Below are 18,282 nucleotides of genomic sequence, written 5' to 3' on the forward strand. Positions count from 1 at the left end.
TTATATCACATTTCCTACTGCCTGAAAAGGCAAAAATTATCCATAAATGGCAAATAATGCCTTGCTTTAGCTTCCTTGAAAACAGACACGGACAAAACAGTGTGCTCTTTGTTGCTTCTGTTCACCCAGAATTATACAGCAGTTAAGCTGTAATAGTCTGATTTTGGATGAAAGCCAGGATTTAATGCATCACCAAGCACTGACACTAGACTTCACTTACAGCCCAAGCTGCTGCAACCTCCAACATCACTTCTGCCAACAGCTGACCACCAGCTGCCTGGGGACCCAGAGATGTTTCTGAGCAGAGTTCAGGGGTCCTTCTGAGTGCTGATGGCTTCCAACAGATAAATTATCACAGTAAAATTAGCACAGATAAAAACAGAGCCATTTATCTGAAACACACCTTGAACTTGAAATTTCTCTACTTGCAGGTACAACCTCAGTGTTTGAAATTTTGCTGATGTGTTTTAAACCTTGCCTGAGTACTAGGTGCTATAAAATCAGCTTTACTGATGCAAACACTTCGCTAAAGGCACTAAGTAGATTAAAATAAAGCAAAGACTTATCTAAACTGGAACCTCTTTTTATCAGAAACTCCAATTCCCAGTCTTTTTAAGTCTCTTTTGATGAAGCCACAGGAAAAAAAAAGTTACATGGTAGTAATTTTGCACTCATATTGAATTCCATCATAGTTGGATTATTTTGCCTCTTTACAGACGTACTGAAAAGGAGGTAAGATCTCACCAGCTCTGGGTTGAAATGAGTCTGTTCTTACAGGGAAGATCAGCTGAGATGCTTTCACAAATCACCGCTAGACACCTCTCCCAAGAACAAGAGGCCACATACCCTGTTTGTCTTCACACCTTTCTCTCCTGTAGGCCCAATGAAACCCAAAAATCAAGTTTATTGATGAGCATCAAGGACTCTGTTATGATGAAACAAAAGCAGAAGCAAATGCTGGATCACAGAATTTCTTTTTGACAGCTGTGTGCTGTATTAATTGATTTTAGATGGTCAAAGCTCCATTCTGCACTCAGGAAAGTGATTTTTTTTTTTCTTTCTGAACATATGTCAGTAACAAACAGTGCCTTACTCCTGCTAGCACCACATCAGAAAGGACAAAATGCTGGTGCAGAAGTAATCTTTTGCCATTTGGTCTCAACAGTGTTGCCAGCTTACCAACAACTCTGTAAAATGCCTCTTGTGATTACCTAAAACATTCTCAAACCTCCTCTCTGTCCAGTGCTCCCTATGTCAAAGAAACACCAGGAGTCTCTAACAGGAGGTAGGGAAGAGTCCAGGAGCCATTTCCTGAGTTTCCCCCCACATCATCTCATTTCTGAGCCGCTCCACTCCTTCACTGGCTCCCTGACCCGAGCCAAGTCCCTCTGTTCAGTCACAGCACCACAAGCATCCACCTGGAATCCTGGGGTACAAAACACTGGGATGCCCTGCACTGGACTTCAGCAGCAGGGCTCTAAGCACTCCTTTTGCATCTAAACATGCAATCCACATTTCTATTACTTAATAAAGGACATGCTGAGGCTTATCATCTGAGCTATTCCAGACCTAAAAAAAGATGGCAGAACTTCCCCCAACCAAAAGAGTTTTCCAGTGTAAAAGAGTTTTCCAGTGTAATCAAAGAACATAAACCTGGCTTTCACTACAAATATTCACGTGGTGCTGAAAGTAGGGTTTCCAAAACTCACCCTTCCAAAGCACCCAGAAGTTCACAGGCACCACTACAGCTTGTGAGGGCTCTGAAACAGTCCTTATATAGCATAAATTAAATAATCCAAACAGCTCCAGCCATCAAGGTCATCACTTATTTACAACTTTCAACCCGTTGCACACTGTTTTGCCATTATCATTTAGCAAGTGACATTTGGCAGCACTCACTACAAACAGGGAGTTTCATAACACACCACAATGTTTGGTGGGTCTGGGGTGGGGAGGTTTCCTGTGCAGGCACAGGAAGCACAGAGGCAGCAGCACAAGAAGAAAATAGAACTGGCAGTGAAAAAGAAGAGGTGAAAAAGAAAGAGACAGGAAGCATGTTTGAGTCTATCCTAATCTAAGCAGTTTGCTGTGACTAAATCAGGAATGCACAAACCCCACTACCCAGAGCAATCAAACAGCTTCCTAGGGGATAAACATGATTTATGTACTAAGTTCTTACAGGCCTGAAGTCCTGGCAGAAAATGTAATTTATCCAACTTCCCCCTCTGCCCAATCTGGTGGCCTTTAACAAGCTAACTCTCCATGTGAGGTTAGAAATCCTAAAAGCCTGTCAAACTCAAACCACATATTACTACACGTTATGACTCATACCCATCTTGCCAAGATGTTTTCTTTTGTATCCACTTGTCCTGCCTCTGCCATCTGTCAGACCTGCCCCCAGCTATACAATCACATCTCCCCAGCACAGGCACCAGAGGGTGGGTCTGGGAAACCCTGGACTTCCAAGTGCTGTGGAACAGCTACAGGAAATGCTCCTGGCAGAAATCAAGTCTGGAGCTTTACCTTCCCCTCCTCTTTCTGACTGAGTTTCCCATCCTTTACAGACTTCTTTATTCTGAGAAGAACACAGTTACAGGATCCATTAGAGTAAAGGTAGTAAACAGGAGACCTGTTGCTGTTCAGGGAGCTGCCAAGCATACTACAACAAAGCAAAACATGCCACCTTGAAATGCCTGCAAGAGTTACATATATTGCAACACTGTGAAAGTCTAAATTAAAGCCAAGCCTGAAGAGTTTGACATATACAGCCACACATATCGCAGGAAACTATTTTGGGTTGAAGTACTGTTGAATTCCTTAGTTTAATTAGCTGCCATGCTCTAGATTTCACAGACTACCCGTAATCCAAAGAAATCTAAAAATTAAAAATACTTGAACTAGGTTCTGAAAAGATCTGAGGGAGGAATTTATAAACCAGCTCTTTCCAACGAGACATAAAACTGACAGCCATGCAGTCTCTCAGGGTAGTGCATCCAACCTGAATTTGCTTCCAGCCAGGAATCCACACCCGTAATTCCTGAAGAACGAGGCACAGTCCTGGGGACAGAAACCTCCTTTAAGAGACTCAAGGAAATCCCTGGATCACAGACTCTGGGTCCACTGGGAGACTTGTCTCTATCTCCCTGACACCCACAGGAAGGGCAACACAGAGTGATGCAAGCAACCTGGAAGATTTCTGGAGTGTGTCAGGGATCTTTTTTGGTACAGGTACTGATAGGTCAGCTGACAGCTGGAACCACTACTCACTAACAAGAAAGCCCTGACTGGGGATAGATAATCAATAAAACCACTGGCCCATGAAACACTGCATTCCCCTCATCCTGAGGGGAGTGAGGAAGGAAGGAAGGTGGCAGATTCCCTAGTTTATTGGTTGATCTTGAACTCATCAGTTTTCACTGGAAGAAGCTCATAACCCTTCAGGAACATTGTGGAAACAAGAATCTCACAGCCCCAAGAGATGGCCACCTTGGACATTCTCTTTTCTGACCCCTTTGTCCCCAGCTTCTCAGGGCAGCTATGAACTGACTGAATCTGTGGTTTTCCTTCCTGCTACTGAGTTAAAAAAAAAAAAAAAAAAAGTGCCCTATCGGGAAGATACATATCAGTCTCTTGACCTGCATGAGCAGACTCCCACGTTCACGCCTACAGGATGTGCACTACACAGAAGTTAACCCAACATGTTTTTTTCTTTGGCTGAGCCTCAGCTCCCAGGCCTGATACAGCTGATTCGAAAGCATCCAACCAGCTGGGCAGTCCAGCTGCCACCTTTTTAGGTCTCAAATTCATCTTGAAAATTCATCTTGCAGCTCAAGAATGCATGACAAGTTACAGAGCTCTACTGAATCACGACCAGTTGGCCTATGCTACTCATTTCAAGAAACTTATGCAGTGAATTATTCAGAAAAAAAGGGAACAGTTCAGAAGCAGCAACTGAACAATTTTAGAAAGCAATAATTGAGTTTCACAGCAATTAAACTGTTTACTACAGGGTTGAAGATGAGCTGTTTAGTTTTCAACAGCATGGTGACATTTTGTTTTCTGGTACAACGTCAAAATCTAAAAATCAACTAGATAAAGTAAATTAGTACAAAAAGGGTGTATGAGTCAAAGAAGAAACACATTTTTAAAAAGTGATTAAGCAGCAATCTAAGAACAAGACAAATATTTAAGAACTAACTATTCAAGAACACCTGCACTTCCTTAATTAAGCATAATGAAGGAATTGATTGTTTATGTAAGCTCCAAGAACATGGAAGGTTGTTGTTAAACAGTAATTTGGAATGAGGTGTTAAAACTAAGTTAGTGAAGGCTGAATGAAGTCTCAAAATGCTAAGAGCCTGAGACATTGTTTTATTTGGGAGATCACAGTACTGCTGTATTTTTTGCATGACTTTTCTGCAGCATTTGGTGCCAGTCCTTGATAGAGATGGGAAACTAACTGAAAGGGCCTGATATAGTAATTAGTCACACTAAAGACATTTCTGTGTTTTTATGCACTGCAATAAAAATCCACTCTCAACTAATTTGTGCTGCACACCTCTCACAGATCTCCTGCAGATCCCCACAGGATTCCTACAACCATTGGGAAGCAAGCATGTTTGGGGCAGAAGCTGCATGACAGAAATGCTGCAGAAGAGAGAATGACAGCACCCAAGACCCAGGATCTCACTGCTCTGCTCTCTGCCTCCTGCACAGCAAGATCACTCTGGAGAGATGCTGGCACTTCACACCCTCATGTCTAGAAGCTCCCTCCCCCCCCCCAACAAACCCCTCACCTCCCCACAGCTGGGGAACCAAAGGGAACCTCCGAAGCTTGGAACCAAAACTGGCCAAGTGCATGTGGCCAAGGAGTTCTGCTGTAGCTGAATACCCCCAGAGCAGTGAAGCCGGGAGCTCTGAGTACACATTATGTATGCATCTATTTAATGCCAACAGCGTGTATGATCCTACTGGAACATACAGTGAGAAGTCATCTCATCAGAAATGCAATGGATGGCATCCAGACAGAACCAAGCATGCCTTTGTTCCAACATCTCACCCCAAAACCATAGTAACCAACCCCATTTTGAGATATGAGGAGTCAAGGAATTGCCTGCTGTAATTAATCATCCCTCAGCCTGAGCTGCTGGTGCCCCAAAGGAAAAGCTAACCCTCAGCAAACAAAGTTCATTAGATGAACAGCCTATGGACTGTCTAGTTGGCAAAATGCAATCAGAGAATGAAAAAAACAGAGCAGCAAATGTTGTTTTCCTGTCTTTTTGCTAACCATATGGACATTTTCCCTACCACAGCTCTTAAGTAGGACAGGTACCAGAGATAGCTGCAGTGAGTGGGCTGTACTCCACATATTTCATCACTCCACTTCCAAATCTCACCACTTCAACAGTCATCTCTAGAGCAAAATGATTCTCCTCTCTTGTGGCATGAAAATGCCCTCTCCTGTTATGGTTTCATGGTCTCTCTTATACCTCTGGCCATTGAAACTGGACCCTCAATTTACTCAAGTGATCCACTTCCATCCGATACTTAAGCTTCTTCACGGAAATTATAATTTACTTCATGCTGTTTTAATTAATTGTTACTTCCTTGGGTAATCTTGCTTAACCAACAGAGCGGTCCTTAAATTGTCCACTTCACTGAATGTTTTACCCTTACTTGATTGCTTTTTCTGATTTAGCCACATCCTTGTTCTCAAATTTCCTATCTATGGCCTTGCTCCACTATTCTGCTTCACATAAATGTTCCTTTATTTTATTCTCTGCTTTTTATGTTTCTTCTTCTTCAGTGCGCCTGCTGCTACAAACTCCTTGTCTCTATTGTATTAAGCCCTCTATCAATCTTCCATCTCCCTTCCAACCTCCCAAGGCTTCTCCATCTCACCACTTTCCCTCCTGCCCTCCAAGAGCATTTTCCTCCCTTCTGGAGCACTCCACTCCGCAATCCTTTCTTTTCAGCTGATAGGAGGGCTCTGGCACTTCTCCCAGGAGAAAATTCAGCTTTTAAATAAGAGTGCATGAAGGAAGGCACCCTGCTCCTGAGAGCAGCACCTGCTGCCTCTCACTCCACACTCCTGTCACTGGGGACAGAAGAAGCTGAGGGATCTGGGACACAACCAGAACCTAATTTGCACCACTATTTATAGAACATATTTCTCTTTGAAGGGGGAAGAGCTGCTGGCGACAGCTGAGGTAGTTCTGGGTACAATCCGAAGCATTAAGGCAATCCTTTTCCAAAACACCAGGGCACAAGTTCTTCTGGAGCTGGCATGCCTGTGATCTCACCTGTAAATTCCCACGGGACAAGAGGCACAGCCACCACCTCCAGGCAGGGAGGGATGAGGGCAACACTAGGGAAAGGAGGGAAAACTCCCAGGGGTGCCTCCCTACCCCTCTTTTCAGAGGTGTATCAGCTTGCTGAGGGAAAGCATTAGCCCAGAGGACCCAGACTGCTCTTCACGGTGAGTTAGCTTTCTGAAGGTTTATGGTCTTTCATAGTATCAGCATTTAAAAGCTGCTGCTAAAAAGAGCAAGCAAAAATCCTAAACATCCTTCAGGAAATTTATCCAAGATATCTACCCAGTATGAGGATAAAAGTAAAAATTCACTAAACAAATCATTCAACCTACATAGTCCTGCAACGAGGCATCTTAAGACAGGAATTTTGCCTGAAAGTTGGTTTTAAAATACTTTTAAAATCATGTTTATGGCTCAGCCACTTTTCCAGTGTGTTTTGGGAGATCTTCCTCTGCAATACATTCAGCCCATTCACTTTAGACCCAAAAAGGTGATGATGAAATGACAATGCCTGGCTATTTCTTCCTTAAACTTGTTTAAAGCTAGTCTGTTCTTAGCAGTTATGCAGGTTTTTGAGAAATACCTCTACACTGGCAGCAATTCACAAGTGGAAACAACTTCTCAGGACTTTGGGGTTTCTTTTTAATTTCTCTAAGGCAAAACAAGTTACTGATCTTAAATGGAAAGGAGTAAGAGTCTCACCAGGCAGACTGCAGAGCCACATGATACATCACCTGAAACCAAAGGATGAAGCTGAAAGTTCTCTGGGAGAGAACTGATTAAGCTCTAAAGTGCTGAGAAAGCTCACAATCATCGAGGGTGAGCCCTGATTTCAATGACAGATGCTGCTCATGTCCTCCTGGTTATGCCACAGAGAAGAGCCCAGCAGCCCATTTCCCCCACACCAGCAGAGGTAATTTGGCTTTGCTCTGTGATGCAGGTCTGCTGTTCTGCAGCAGATGAGGAAAACTGAATTTGTAAAACCAACTCAACATTTTCCCACAGATCAGGGTGGGCAAAAACAACAAACTCAACCCTCTTAGTACAAGACTTTCAGTAGAAATGGCCTGTTAGACAAGTGAAGAACAGAACAGTTTGTTTGTGAGAGAAACAGTTTCTAAATGAGAGACAGCATCAGAGACCCAAGGCAAAAATAAACATGTTCTCAGATTCTGGACCCATTAGCATTTACTGAACTACAGTAAATAAGTGTTTTCCACTTGTTCTGTTTTCTAAACAGATCTATCAAAACACACAATTCCTCTACTGATATTTTAACTTCCTTGTTGCTGTTACCATTTGTGGATCAGAAAGCTTGAGCAGCACACTGCCATTCCCTTCTGGATACACTTAAAGGCAATGGCTGAAACAGGATAGGAAGAGTAACTGTCCCATGTGAATGTTCACTGCTTCATCCAGCTGGGCACACATAAACCTGGAGATGTTCAGCACTTGTCCATAAGGCTCAGCAAGTGTGTTTGTGCTGGATGCTTGCTGGCTGCCAAGAAAAAATGTTCAGTAATATGACCTATGAAGAAGGAGTGCCCAGATTGGTTTTGTTTCTCTTATTCCCTTCACTGTTGCAGTTTCCTTAATTAAAAATGCATCTAATTATAGGCTGATATGTAATTCTCACTATAGCAATCCCTAGCACTTAAACTGCGAGTCAAGCCCCCAAAATGATGATTAAGCATAGAAATGAGGCATCTGAACTACTACAACCCACACTGAATTTTTACTTGCCTTTTGGGGACCAAGCCACCATTCACATTTACAGCACTTCCCTGCAGTTACGAGGGCTAAAACACTCAGTTTCATTTCTATCCCATGAAAGCAAGACTGTCACAAATTCACCTGATTGCAGGAGCTGGCACAGCTCTTACAAGGGTGGGCATTCTCCAAGTTATATTAAGTGGCCCTAGCCTCAAAATGCATAGTTCAGCATCCTTTCCTGCTTTGCTCTGAGGGAACAACGAGCATCACCAAGCCAGGAGAAATTCTGCAGGTGGGCATGCCCTGGCCTGCAGGGCCTCAGAGCTCCAGAGCCTGAAAACAGCTGGAATCCTGGTCCCTAGCAGAAGGTGTCCTCCTCATAATCCTGAATTAAGATCATCACAGCGATAAACCTTAAACTCCTCTCTGTGTAACTGAGGCATAGTGGTATATATATGAACTTTCTGAGAACTTACAGGTGAGCTATCTGCTCTACAGACTTACAGACCAAAGTGTCTCAACCCATTTCTTAATTATATCATAAAAATTATAGAGGTCTACAAGCAAATAAAAATTAAATGCAGTATTTATCTCAAAATTACTTTTCAAATTAATCTCTAAGCAAGCTGTAGACAGTGTTCACTTCATCATTCCCATTCTCATCTGATCCAAAGCATTCCACTGCTCCTACCTCATGAACATTGCATCTCCTTTCTATCCCATGTTACAGCCACACCCTAAAGAAATTAATTCTCTTGCTTTTTACATGGCCATTAAGTACTAAATAGCACAACACAGGAGACTGCAAAGAATCTGAACCTCACCCAGACAAATAAGAAGGAGTTGCCTGAATGGAGAGCAGTAAATCACCCACAACAGCAAGAGCAATCTCAAGACTGCATTCCAATTAGGAATGTCTGCTGCAGCACTCGCTACTGTTGTCTCAGTTGTGACAGAGCTCACAGGTGGAGCAGCAGTAGCAAATGACAATTTCACCAGTAGCTGACAATTCACTCTTTATACAGTAAGCAACTCTGAGCTACTATCCAGGAACAGGGATTCATATCCCTAGTGAATGCTACACATGCAATAAAGAGGACTTCTATCCTCTCTGAAATAGATAAACACCTCAGTGGAAGTCACAGAAAGAAGAAAAATACTAAAACAAATGCATTGCACACTTCACAAGTACCAAGCTGGTACCCCAGGTTCCAGCAGCAGCAAGAGCCAGCACAAGTATTGGGTCATCCCTCCAGGGAATATTCACAGAGCCTGTCACTTACCCAGGGAGTCCTTTCTTGGAAAGACAGTGGAGCCACTGTGGAACCAACACCCAAGAAGGCTTCAAGGGTCTGCAGCTCTTTGTTGTCCTTCAGCCCAGCCTTCTATACCCCTGATGCTGAGGCACTGCACCTGTGTGCCCTCTGTTCCCTCTGGGGTTGGTCAGGGCACCTGGGCACTCCATGGCTCCTTCCCTTCAGTGCTGCTCACCTGTCCTGCACAGCTGGGGCCAGTTAGGGATGAGGCTGGGCCACAGCCCCACTCCCAGTCACCACAAACTCTGTGCCTACAACATTCCTTCACATGAAAAACTGCACTAACACATGGGAAACCCACCCCATTCATCAAAATTCCTCATCTGCGTAGCTGGGAACTCACTGCACGTATTCTTGGAAGGAAAATCCTTCAGAGCACAGAATGTCTCTCTGCAAGCTTATGGCACTGTAAAAATAATAATTTCTGGACAATGATAATTATTCACAGAATTCCCAACCAGCACCAGCAGTGACCTAGACCTGAAGTTCAGTTACTAGAGATAACCATACCATGTACATAGCTTCCTTAATTCCCTTTATAATTCTGTTTCCTTTGCAGTACACAAGCACATGGGGAACCAAACCTGGTGTCCCCTACAGTTAGAAGCAGGAGCACTGAAGCCCAGATGAGTCACCCGACAGTCTTCATCCCATTTGCCATTAGACCTAAATCTTACTGAATCACAGGCATCAGTCAGAGAGCTTTGGGTTCAGCATCACCCACTCACTGCACATTTCCAGCTTTTTGGACTGGTTTCCTCAACTCTCCCGGTATTTCTGAGCACTGCCCACAGCAGAGCATCCCTCATCACCCTGCCCTGAGACACCAGCACACCGCAGGACCAACAGCAACAGCAGAACGAGGGAACCTCCAAACACTGAGGCAGATGGAACAGAATTCCCAGAACTGACATTTGGCCAAGATGGACCACATAGGAAAATACTAAAATCATTTCACTGGAGAAAAATAATTATGTGTTGTTTGTTTGTCTTCCATCTCTGACAGGAAATTCAAAGCTGATATTTCTCTATTACAGCAACGACCACTCCTGGCATTCCAGAAATACACAGAGCAAGTTTTTCCCACAAGAAAGCAAGAAAAATAGCTGATGATCTGTTTTTCCAGCACTCCGTAAAATATAGGAGAGCTATAGAGCAACTCTTAAATTAAAGCTGGTGGTGCTTCCTCGGAGCAGAGGCAAATAAGTAAAGTCTTTATCTTGCTAATATGTGAAGGCAAAGTCTGCAATTTACCTAGAAAGCCTGATAGCCTGGAACATCAAGGATGCAAAACAACAGATTCCCTGATCATCAGTGGGAGCTGCAAGACTCTGGAGAAGGGTATTGTTAGTTCAGATGGGGAAGGAGAAACAGGAATAAATAATTTCACACGAGTTCTTTGTATCACTGCTGTGAACATTAATTGGATGATTATCAAAGGAGCCACTCCAATAGTCTGGGGCTCCCCTTAAAGCTGAGTAGGGCCTCAAGCAGCTCAAGAATGGGAACAGACTGAAGAAGAGGTGGAGGGGAAAAAAGAAGGAAAAAATATAAACACAATGGTTGTTCAGGAAATGTTCAAAATGCTCTCAGCAAACATGAAAGACATAAAAAATGTTAACCATTTTTATTCAGCTGTTCCCAGCAGCTTTAAATCCTCACTATAGCCACATCTCCATTTGAAAAGAGCATCTCTATACCAAGAAATTAAGGAGGGCATTTTCCAACAAATGGAACAGAAGTCAAAATAAAAGTCTGTTGATGTAATGCAATAGCAACAAAACTCCCACAGCATTCTGCAAGCCATAAAATATTGTATAACAATCTAATTTCATAACTTCCACCTTTATCCCAAATGGAGCAGTGGGAAAGTGACCTCCAGAATCCTGGTGAAAGCCAGGATTTAGTTCTCCACAATTTAATTCACCTTGTTAAAATTTTTGAATACCACCAATGTCAAGGCAATGGGCACAGCTTCTTCATGAAGCTCAGAGCTTCTGTAGCAAATACTTCACAGAAAAAAAACCCCACTTTGGCAGGGTCCAGGGACTTACCAGTGCCTTGTCCCACCCCATCTGCTGTTTATCTAATCAGGTTAAATTCCAAGACCTGGGAGAAGAATCTCTGGTCTTCTGTACGCAAAAATCGTGACATGACAAAAGTTGATTCTACACTGAGGTTTACAAACACTATTTAGCTTGGGTTAATGTGCTTCAGTCTGAATTTAACTGTGTGCAGCTATGTTAAAATCATTTAGCATCAGGAGCAATTTCCTTGCATTTTGGGAACCCCATGCAGCATACAGAAAAAGATTAACGTATACCCAGGGATTTAAAATTTAAGTTTTTTTTGGGTGCTCAGAAAACTGTTAACAACAGAAGACTGCAGTCCAAACAGCTTCCTCATTTCAGTGAGGTTCATCCACACTGGGGAAAGACAAATTCTAAAGGGTGAAAGACAATTCATTTTCCATGCATTTACCAACTAGCAACTAGCCTCAAAAATAGGAATTTTCATATATGTCACTGAACACATGTCAAATGGTAGCAACACTCTTGGCTGCTCTGAAGATGAAAATTACAACAAGAGGAATAAATCACTCATTGCTCCATTGTATGGATGATTCAGTGCCCACAGCACAGCACAGAAAGGGAAAATCTAAATGGGAAAATCCATACATCCAGCAGTGTCTGGTGTGTACATACCAGACTTTCGGGGCCCCAGCTGGGTAACCTAAATTCCAGCAAAGTCTCTGCTCCTCCTGCTCCCCAGTGCCTGGCTTTGGGCCTTTGGCTGCTCCCAGCTAAAAGGAAAAGAGCCTCAGAGAGCTGGCTACATCCTCCCATATATACTGGCAGACTGGAGTTTTTACAAATCCAAAGGAAAGCAGCAATCCAACACTGTGCAAGATACTAGGGATCTCAGCAGTCTGTTTCATCTGTAAGAAAATGCTACTTAGGGTCAAGGAAGGAGGAGAGCAGGAGCTGGAACTCAGGAATTTAAATCAATTCCTATCTTGCCAGCACATCTCTCATCTGCAAAGACACTGTGAGCTAACTCAGATAACTATTTCTCATTGTTTTCATGTCATTCAGGTATCCACCTTGAAGATATGGAGCCAAGCCTCTCTACAGCTTGTTTTCTTCATCACAGCCTCCAAATAATGACATGCAATAAGCACATTTCTTTCCTCTCACCTTTAACCTGCTCTTCAAAATTGTACCTCTTCACCAAAACGACTTCTCATCTCAGCTGGAAACCACAAATTGCCAATACTCCATTTATCACCAATGAAGCAAATACAACAGCAACAACAACAAAATCAAGTAAAATGTTGATGAAAACACAGCCAGGCACTAACAACACCTACCAAGGACAGAAAAATGAACGAGATTTGGCTCAACACATGGACATATCCATTAGTTTCAGGGCAGGGCTTCTCAGGGCATAAAGATAGAACTAACCTAAAGCAGCATCTCCCAGGTCTACTCCTAGCTCTGTTCTTCATATGCATCTAGGGAAAGCAGGAATAATTCTGTATCTGGTGAAGCTGTTTAAGAAGGGCCAAACTCTTATTTAAAGTCAACCTGAGCAATACAAAGTTTAATCTCAGATTTGCCTTGAAATAGCCCAATGAGGATCCCAAAACTCATGCAATTTGCAGTGCTGTCATAAAAAGAGAAGGTAAAAAAGCCATCTGAACTAAGGAAAACCTTGCTGACTCAGCAATAGCATCTGTCATAACCAGCTGGGGAAGTGACCTGAGATTCCAGCTCTGTGTTCATGCAATCCAGGATGAGCAGTGATGTGCACGGGGGGATGCTCCTCCTGTGCTTGCACTCCAGGTACAGGCAGGGACAGCTGGCAGAGAGCAGCTGACAAGAGGCAGTTCCAGTGGGTAAAGCCCCTCTGGCACCTGGGAACAGAGCAGGGCTTCTGCAAGGCACATAAAACCTGCACAGTCTGTGCACATCCCCACTGCAAACACCAGAGCCTGGATATTCTGTCCAATCCAGCCACTGACCCTGCTGTGTGATTTCAGGGCAGCAGCCTCTCTGCTCTGTCCATGGAAAATGGACAAGAGGACAAATCTGGTGGAAAGGAGTGGAGAAGCCACCAGCCAAGGTGAGCAGAGCCAGTTTGGCTGTGTCAGAGGGGACATCACTGGAGAGCAAAGATAAGTTGTAGCAGATGCTCTGGAGTGGAGTCAGGTCATGAACAGTGAGTTCACAGGGGACATTTGCCACCAGTTTAACCAAGTCACCCCCAGAATAATCCCTGGTGAGCTTTCAGCATCACACAAAACCGAAGCAGCAGAGTCAAGAACACAGCTAAATATCAGTGAAGCCATTCTGGTGTCTTGCAGGGACTGTCCCATCTCCTCCTGAAGAACCTCTAAGGCACTAACCATCATCCAGCCCCTTCAGTGGGACTCCTGGCAGTCCAAAACCCACTGCTCCCCACAGCATACCCACTCCCTAGAGGAGCTCCACCCTCCACAAACAAATGAAAGAAGTGTCACATAAACACACAGTGCTTGGGATTCGTGGCTGTATGGAGCTTGTAAGGCAGATAAAAAGATCCAGTTCTGCCTTTAATGAATTGCAGTATTTTAAATAAAATCGTTCTAAAGTATTAAGGTATGTAATTTACTTTAGCAAATAACAGACAAGTAAAAACACTTTTGCCTAAATAATCTCAGCAGTGCTAGGCTCTAAAAAAACCCCTAAGCAATCTGTAAAAACAATTAGGGCTCAATAACATTAACTACCTCAGAGGATGACAAACCATTATATTGTAGGCAGATTAGACACATTAGCTATTAGTGGCTCTAATGATGGTCTTACTCCTATTTTGACCACTTTGCAGCTCAAAATTAAGCAGTTTTACCAACTGACTGACAATATTCAGCATTTGACAGACAGGAGATGCTTTCACCCTATAACTACCCTGAACCTCTAGTGTCTTGAAATTTAAAGGCATCCATGGCTAATTATGCAGGTATTTATATTTGAAAAGCAGTTCTGGAAATTCATTCAAACACAAAAGCTCCATCGAATCATTCCACAAGAACCAGGCCAGTCTAGGTTCTTGCATAACCAAGAGCAGGGGGTCAGATCTTTCCATAAGGTTTCTGGCTGTACAGAGAGGAAAAGGAAGCAGCAGGAGATTGAGGAGTTACCAGCACTTGGTTGCCAGGGTTCAACCCAAATTACCCTGATGGTTTTGTTGAACTTCCTAAATCACTTAGTGAAGTTGTTCTTGGTCCAGGTACAGAAGGCAAAGGGAGAAGGAAGAGTCTTTCTGAGGTTTGAAAAATATGATTTAATCAAATTAATTACCCAACATCCACTTCAGCAATAGGAGTCTGGTGAGTTTACAGGAGGAGAAAGTTCCAAACCTACCAGGAGTTTGCTCTGTGTAGCAGGAACCTGACTATACAATCCCGCAAATGACTATTACACAAAGCAGTACTGGATTTTTAGCCCAGATTAATTCCAATTTATGCTTCAAACTGAGTGAAACCAAAATTATCTGTTAAACAGGATGTGGCAGGAGGGCTAGGGAGAACAGCAATTAATATTGTCCTTAAATAATATTTTATTAATAATACATTAAAGCACACTTAATATTAGACTATTATGGAAAGCCATATTACTTGAAAGTTCACATGCAGGTTTTCTGTGAAGCTCTATCCCTCCTTTCCCATTCCAACAGAGACTGACATTCTCTGGAATTTTCCAGCAGAAAGTTAAATTTGGAGGTTTTACAGCTGGCTTGCTTAGGGACAGCAGGACCAGAGCAAAGAGTTTCTGTTCACCTCAAATATACAGCAGCTTGCCTGACATGGGCTTCAAAATCTTCTATCATGAAGAGAAGCAAATTAAAGCAGCAAAAATAGAGTTCTACTTCACAAGTGTTGGAATAATACAGTTTACTATAGTCACTACATATCTCCAGCATGCAATTTCTCTTAAAAACTACTTTTAAAGCAGATTGATTTAAGTTCATCATATTTAGTGCTGTACCAACTCATCAAGAGGCTCAGACAAGAAACAACAGCTCCTTTTATTGCATGAGACTCTCTTCAATAGCATCTCTGAGATAATCACTATGCTTAGAGAGTAGAAAAACATATGGGCAAGTGGAATAGCTGATAAGCCACACAGAGTTTTTGTTACTAAACCATGTGGTGCAAATGGTCTAAAACTGTTTTGTAAACTGAAACTGCAGCAGCACCACCAATCTTCAAACAACATTTGGTTTACTAACATGACAACTAACAGACCAAACTCTTTCCTACATAACCTGTGCGGTAATTTTTTAAAAAGCTGGATTCATCTACCCCCAAAAATGGGGGTCTTTGGTGCACAAGATCAAGATTAACTAATAGTCAAGAAGATCATCGTAGCTTCTAGTGTTAGTTAAGTGCTTTAGGAGAGGGATCCTGCATCTGTACCTTATTGCTATAATAACTGCTATAATAATGCTAATATTCTGTATTAAAGAGAGGACTTCTTCCAGGCCTGCCTAATGAGATGGTATCAACACATTCCTGCTTATCACCCATCATTGCTCATATTTCCTCCAGGCTTTGGGGGCTAACCAACAAAGGTGCATTTCGAGAACTGTAAGGTTTCTGTTATCCCAGCAGACAAGATAGTAAGCTTGATATTAACATCAGCTCCAGTTCATGACAAAGGCGAATACATTCAGAAAATACTGAAGAACTTGAAATAAAACTGTACGCCCCTTAAAAACAAACAAAAATATTTTAAAAAGAGAAAATAAGTCCTTTGAATTTTGGATCTGATTCATTGTACTAAAGAGGGTTTTTCTGGAGGCAGTTTGATTACCACTTACTCTGATCTTTAATTTGCCAGTTGGAGGACAGGGAGAAAAAAAAAATCCAGCTTCCCTCCGGGAAAGGGAGGGAAATCTGCCTCTCTTCCAATTGCATTTTACCCAAACATGTGAGAAATTTTTGAGGGCATGCAAGTCTCCACCGCAGACGCTTTTAAGGGAGAGTGATTAAAAAATCCTGCCCACCGCAGGGACCCGGTCGGTGTTCCACCGCTCGCAGCTGTGGTGGCTCGGCTGCAACATTCCCTCTCTCCTGCGCAGCTGGGCAAGGCGAAATGGGCCCCAAGGACTATCGCCATTTCCCAGCCACGTCAAAAGCAGAGCGGAGAGAAAAGGTGCCTTTTCACGTGGCTTCTATAATAAACCGCAGAGAGCCAAGGAGCAGCGCGGAGCCTCCCGAGGCTGCTCGGAGCGGGCGCGCTGACACGGATGCACATCCGCGCAAACCCTCCCGGCGCATCCCGGGAGCCCCGGAGCCGGGCTCTCTCCGGCAGCCCCCGGAGCGGGGAAGCCGGGCCAGCAGCCCCGGGCTTTGTTAGCAGCCACGGGCGCTGCCGGTGCCTCTGACATCCGCCAAGCGAGAAGCATCCCATTGTGCAGGCGACCGCCGCACCCTCGGAAACCTCACCGCCCTCACAAAGGTGTCCCTGCGGGGATAAGCCTCCATCCCCCGCACCGAGCCCCTTCTCCTCCCCGCAGCCAACGCAGCCACCCCAAGAAAAGTTTTGCTGGGCAGAAGGGGCCCTGCTCGCCTGCCGCCCGCTGTGACAGAACAAAGGGTCGGGGAGGAAAGAATAAAGTTTGGGGCTCGGCGGGGCAGGGAGCGCGCCCGGGCGGGCTCTGGGCCGCGGGCTGGCGGTCCCCGCTACCCGTCCCCGCTGCCCTTGGGCGGCGCACGGCGGTACCTGAACAGGGCGACCGCAGTCTGGTTCCTCCTCCACGCCTTGCCCTGCTGCAGCAGCACCCCCTGCACGATTTCCTTCTCGTCGGGCAGCCGGTACACGGGGAACACGTAGAGCCAGCAGAGGACGAAGACGCCCAGGGCGCTGGCGCCCACGGGCAGGCGAGTACGCGGCCACTTCCACACCAGCCCCGCCATCCTCCTCCTGTTCCCGCAGCGCCGCCGCGGCTCCGGGCCGCGCTCCGACATCAGGCCCGCGCCATGCGGAGCCGCGGACGGGGGGCCCGGCCCGGCCCGGCTCGGCTCGGCCCGGCCCGTTTCAGCTCCGCTCAGCCCCGCCGCCACCCGCCGCCATCGCCGCCGGGGGAGCGGGGCTGCTGCTGCCGCTGCGCCGCGGCTCGCTCCTCTCTCGGCGGCGGTGGCGGCTGCCGCCCTTCCTCACAGTCATTTGGTCCCTCGCGTTCCCCGCCAGATGATGCTCCGCCGCTCCCCGCCCTCCCTCCGCCTCCTGCCGAGCCCCTCGCTGAGGACCGACCCGGTAAATTTCCACCCCGCCCCGGCCGCGGGGTGCTCCGGCCTCGCTGCCCGGCCCGCAGCCGCCGGGGGAGGGAGGGAGGGATGGAGAGCGCGGAGACCTCGCTGCTGCGGGGCTCCGCTCCGCCGCCACGCCCGCCCCGCCTCGCCGCGGGCTCCGAGCGGAGGGAGGAACGCAGGCTGGCAGGCAGGGAGGTCCCGCTCCGGTTTCGCTGCCGGCTCCCACCGACTCGCTCTCCCTCTCTTTCCCCTCCTTCCCTCCCGGCGCCTGGCTCTCTTCCCCGGCAGAGGCCGCACAGTCTCCAACGCGCTCTGGCGGGCACCGGTCCCTTGTCCGCCGGTGTCCGTCCCGTCCTGTCCTCCCTCCCTCGCCGCGACTCCCCCAGAGCCGCCCCGAACGCTTCGTACCTGCCCCGGCTTCAAGCCGAGAGCCCCGGAGCCGCGATCGCCGGGTCCTCCCAGTCAAAGCGCATCCCGCACGAAGGATATCCTACAAAAGTACACGGAACCATCTGCGGGTTAAGGTCCTCTGGGGAGAACGTGGCAAACCTCCCGGCACGGCAAACCCAAAAGCAGAGCGTGCCCCTGCCAGCAGCACCGATTCCGAGCAGCAGCAGCTGTTACAAGGGGCGGCTGAGGG

At 45.6% G+C, this 18,282-nt stretch overlaps 1 protein-coding gene across 2 annotated transcripts in view; it reads right to left on the reverse strand.

Annotated features, from left to right (window-relative positions):
• ST8SIA1 (ST8 alpha-N-acetyl-neuraminide alpha-2,8-sialyltransferase 1) overlaps window positions 1-17,696 on the reverse strand; it is a 104,351-nt gene extending 86,655 nt beyond the window's left edge. Inside the window, exon 1 of one of the 2 annotated variants that reach the window (XM_068190563.1) lies at window positions 17,113-17,696. In XM_068190563.1, the coding sequence (XP_068046664.1) occupies window positions 17,113-17,357 (245 nt within the window). In that variant the 5' untranslated portion in view covers window positions 17,358-17,696. The remainder of the gene's footprint in view (window positions 1-17,112) is intronic. The other variant, XM_068190562.1, reaches the window with a different exon arrangement.
• Between the last annotated feature and the right edge of the window lie 586 nt (window positions 17,697-18,282).

Source organism: Anomalospiza imberbis, chromosome 5 (genome assembly GCF_031753505.1).
Source record: "Anomalospiza imberbis isolate Cuckoo-Finch-1a 21T00152 chromosome 5, ASM3175350v1, whole genome shotgun sequence".
NCBI classification, from domain to species: Eukaryota; Metazoa; Chordata; class Aves; order Passeriformes; family Viduidae; genus Anomalospiza; species Anomalospiza imberbis.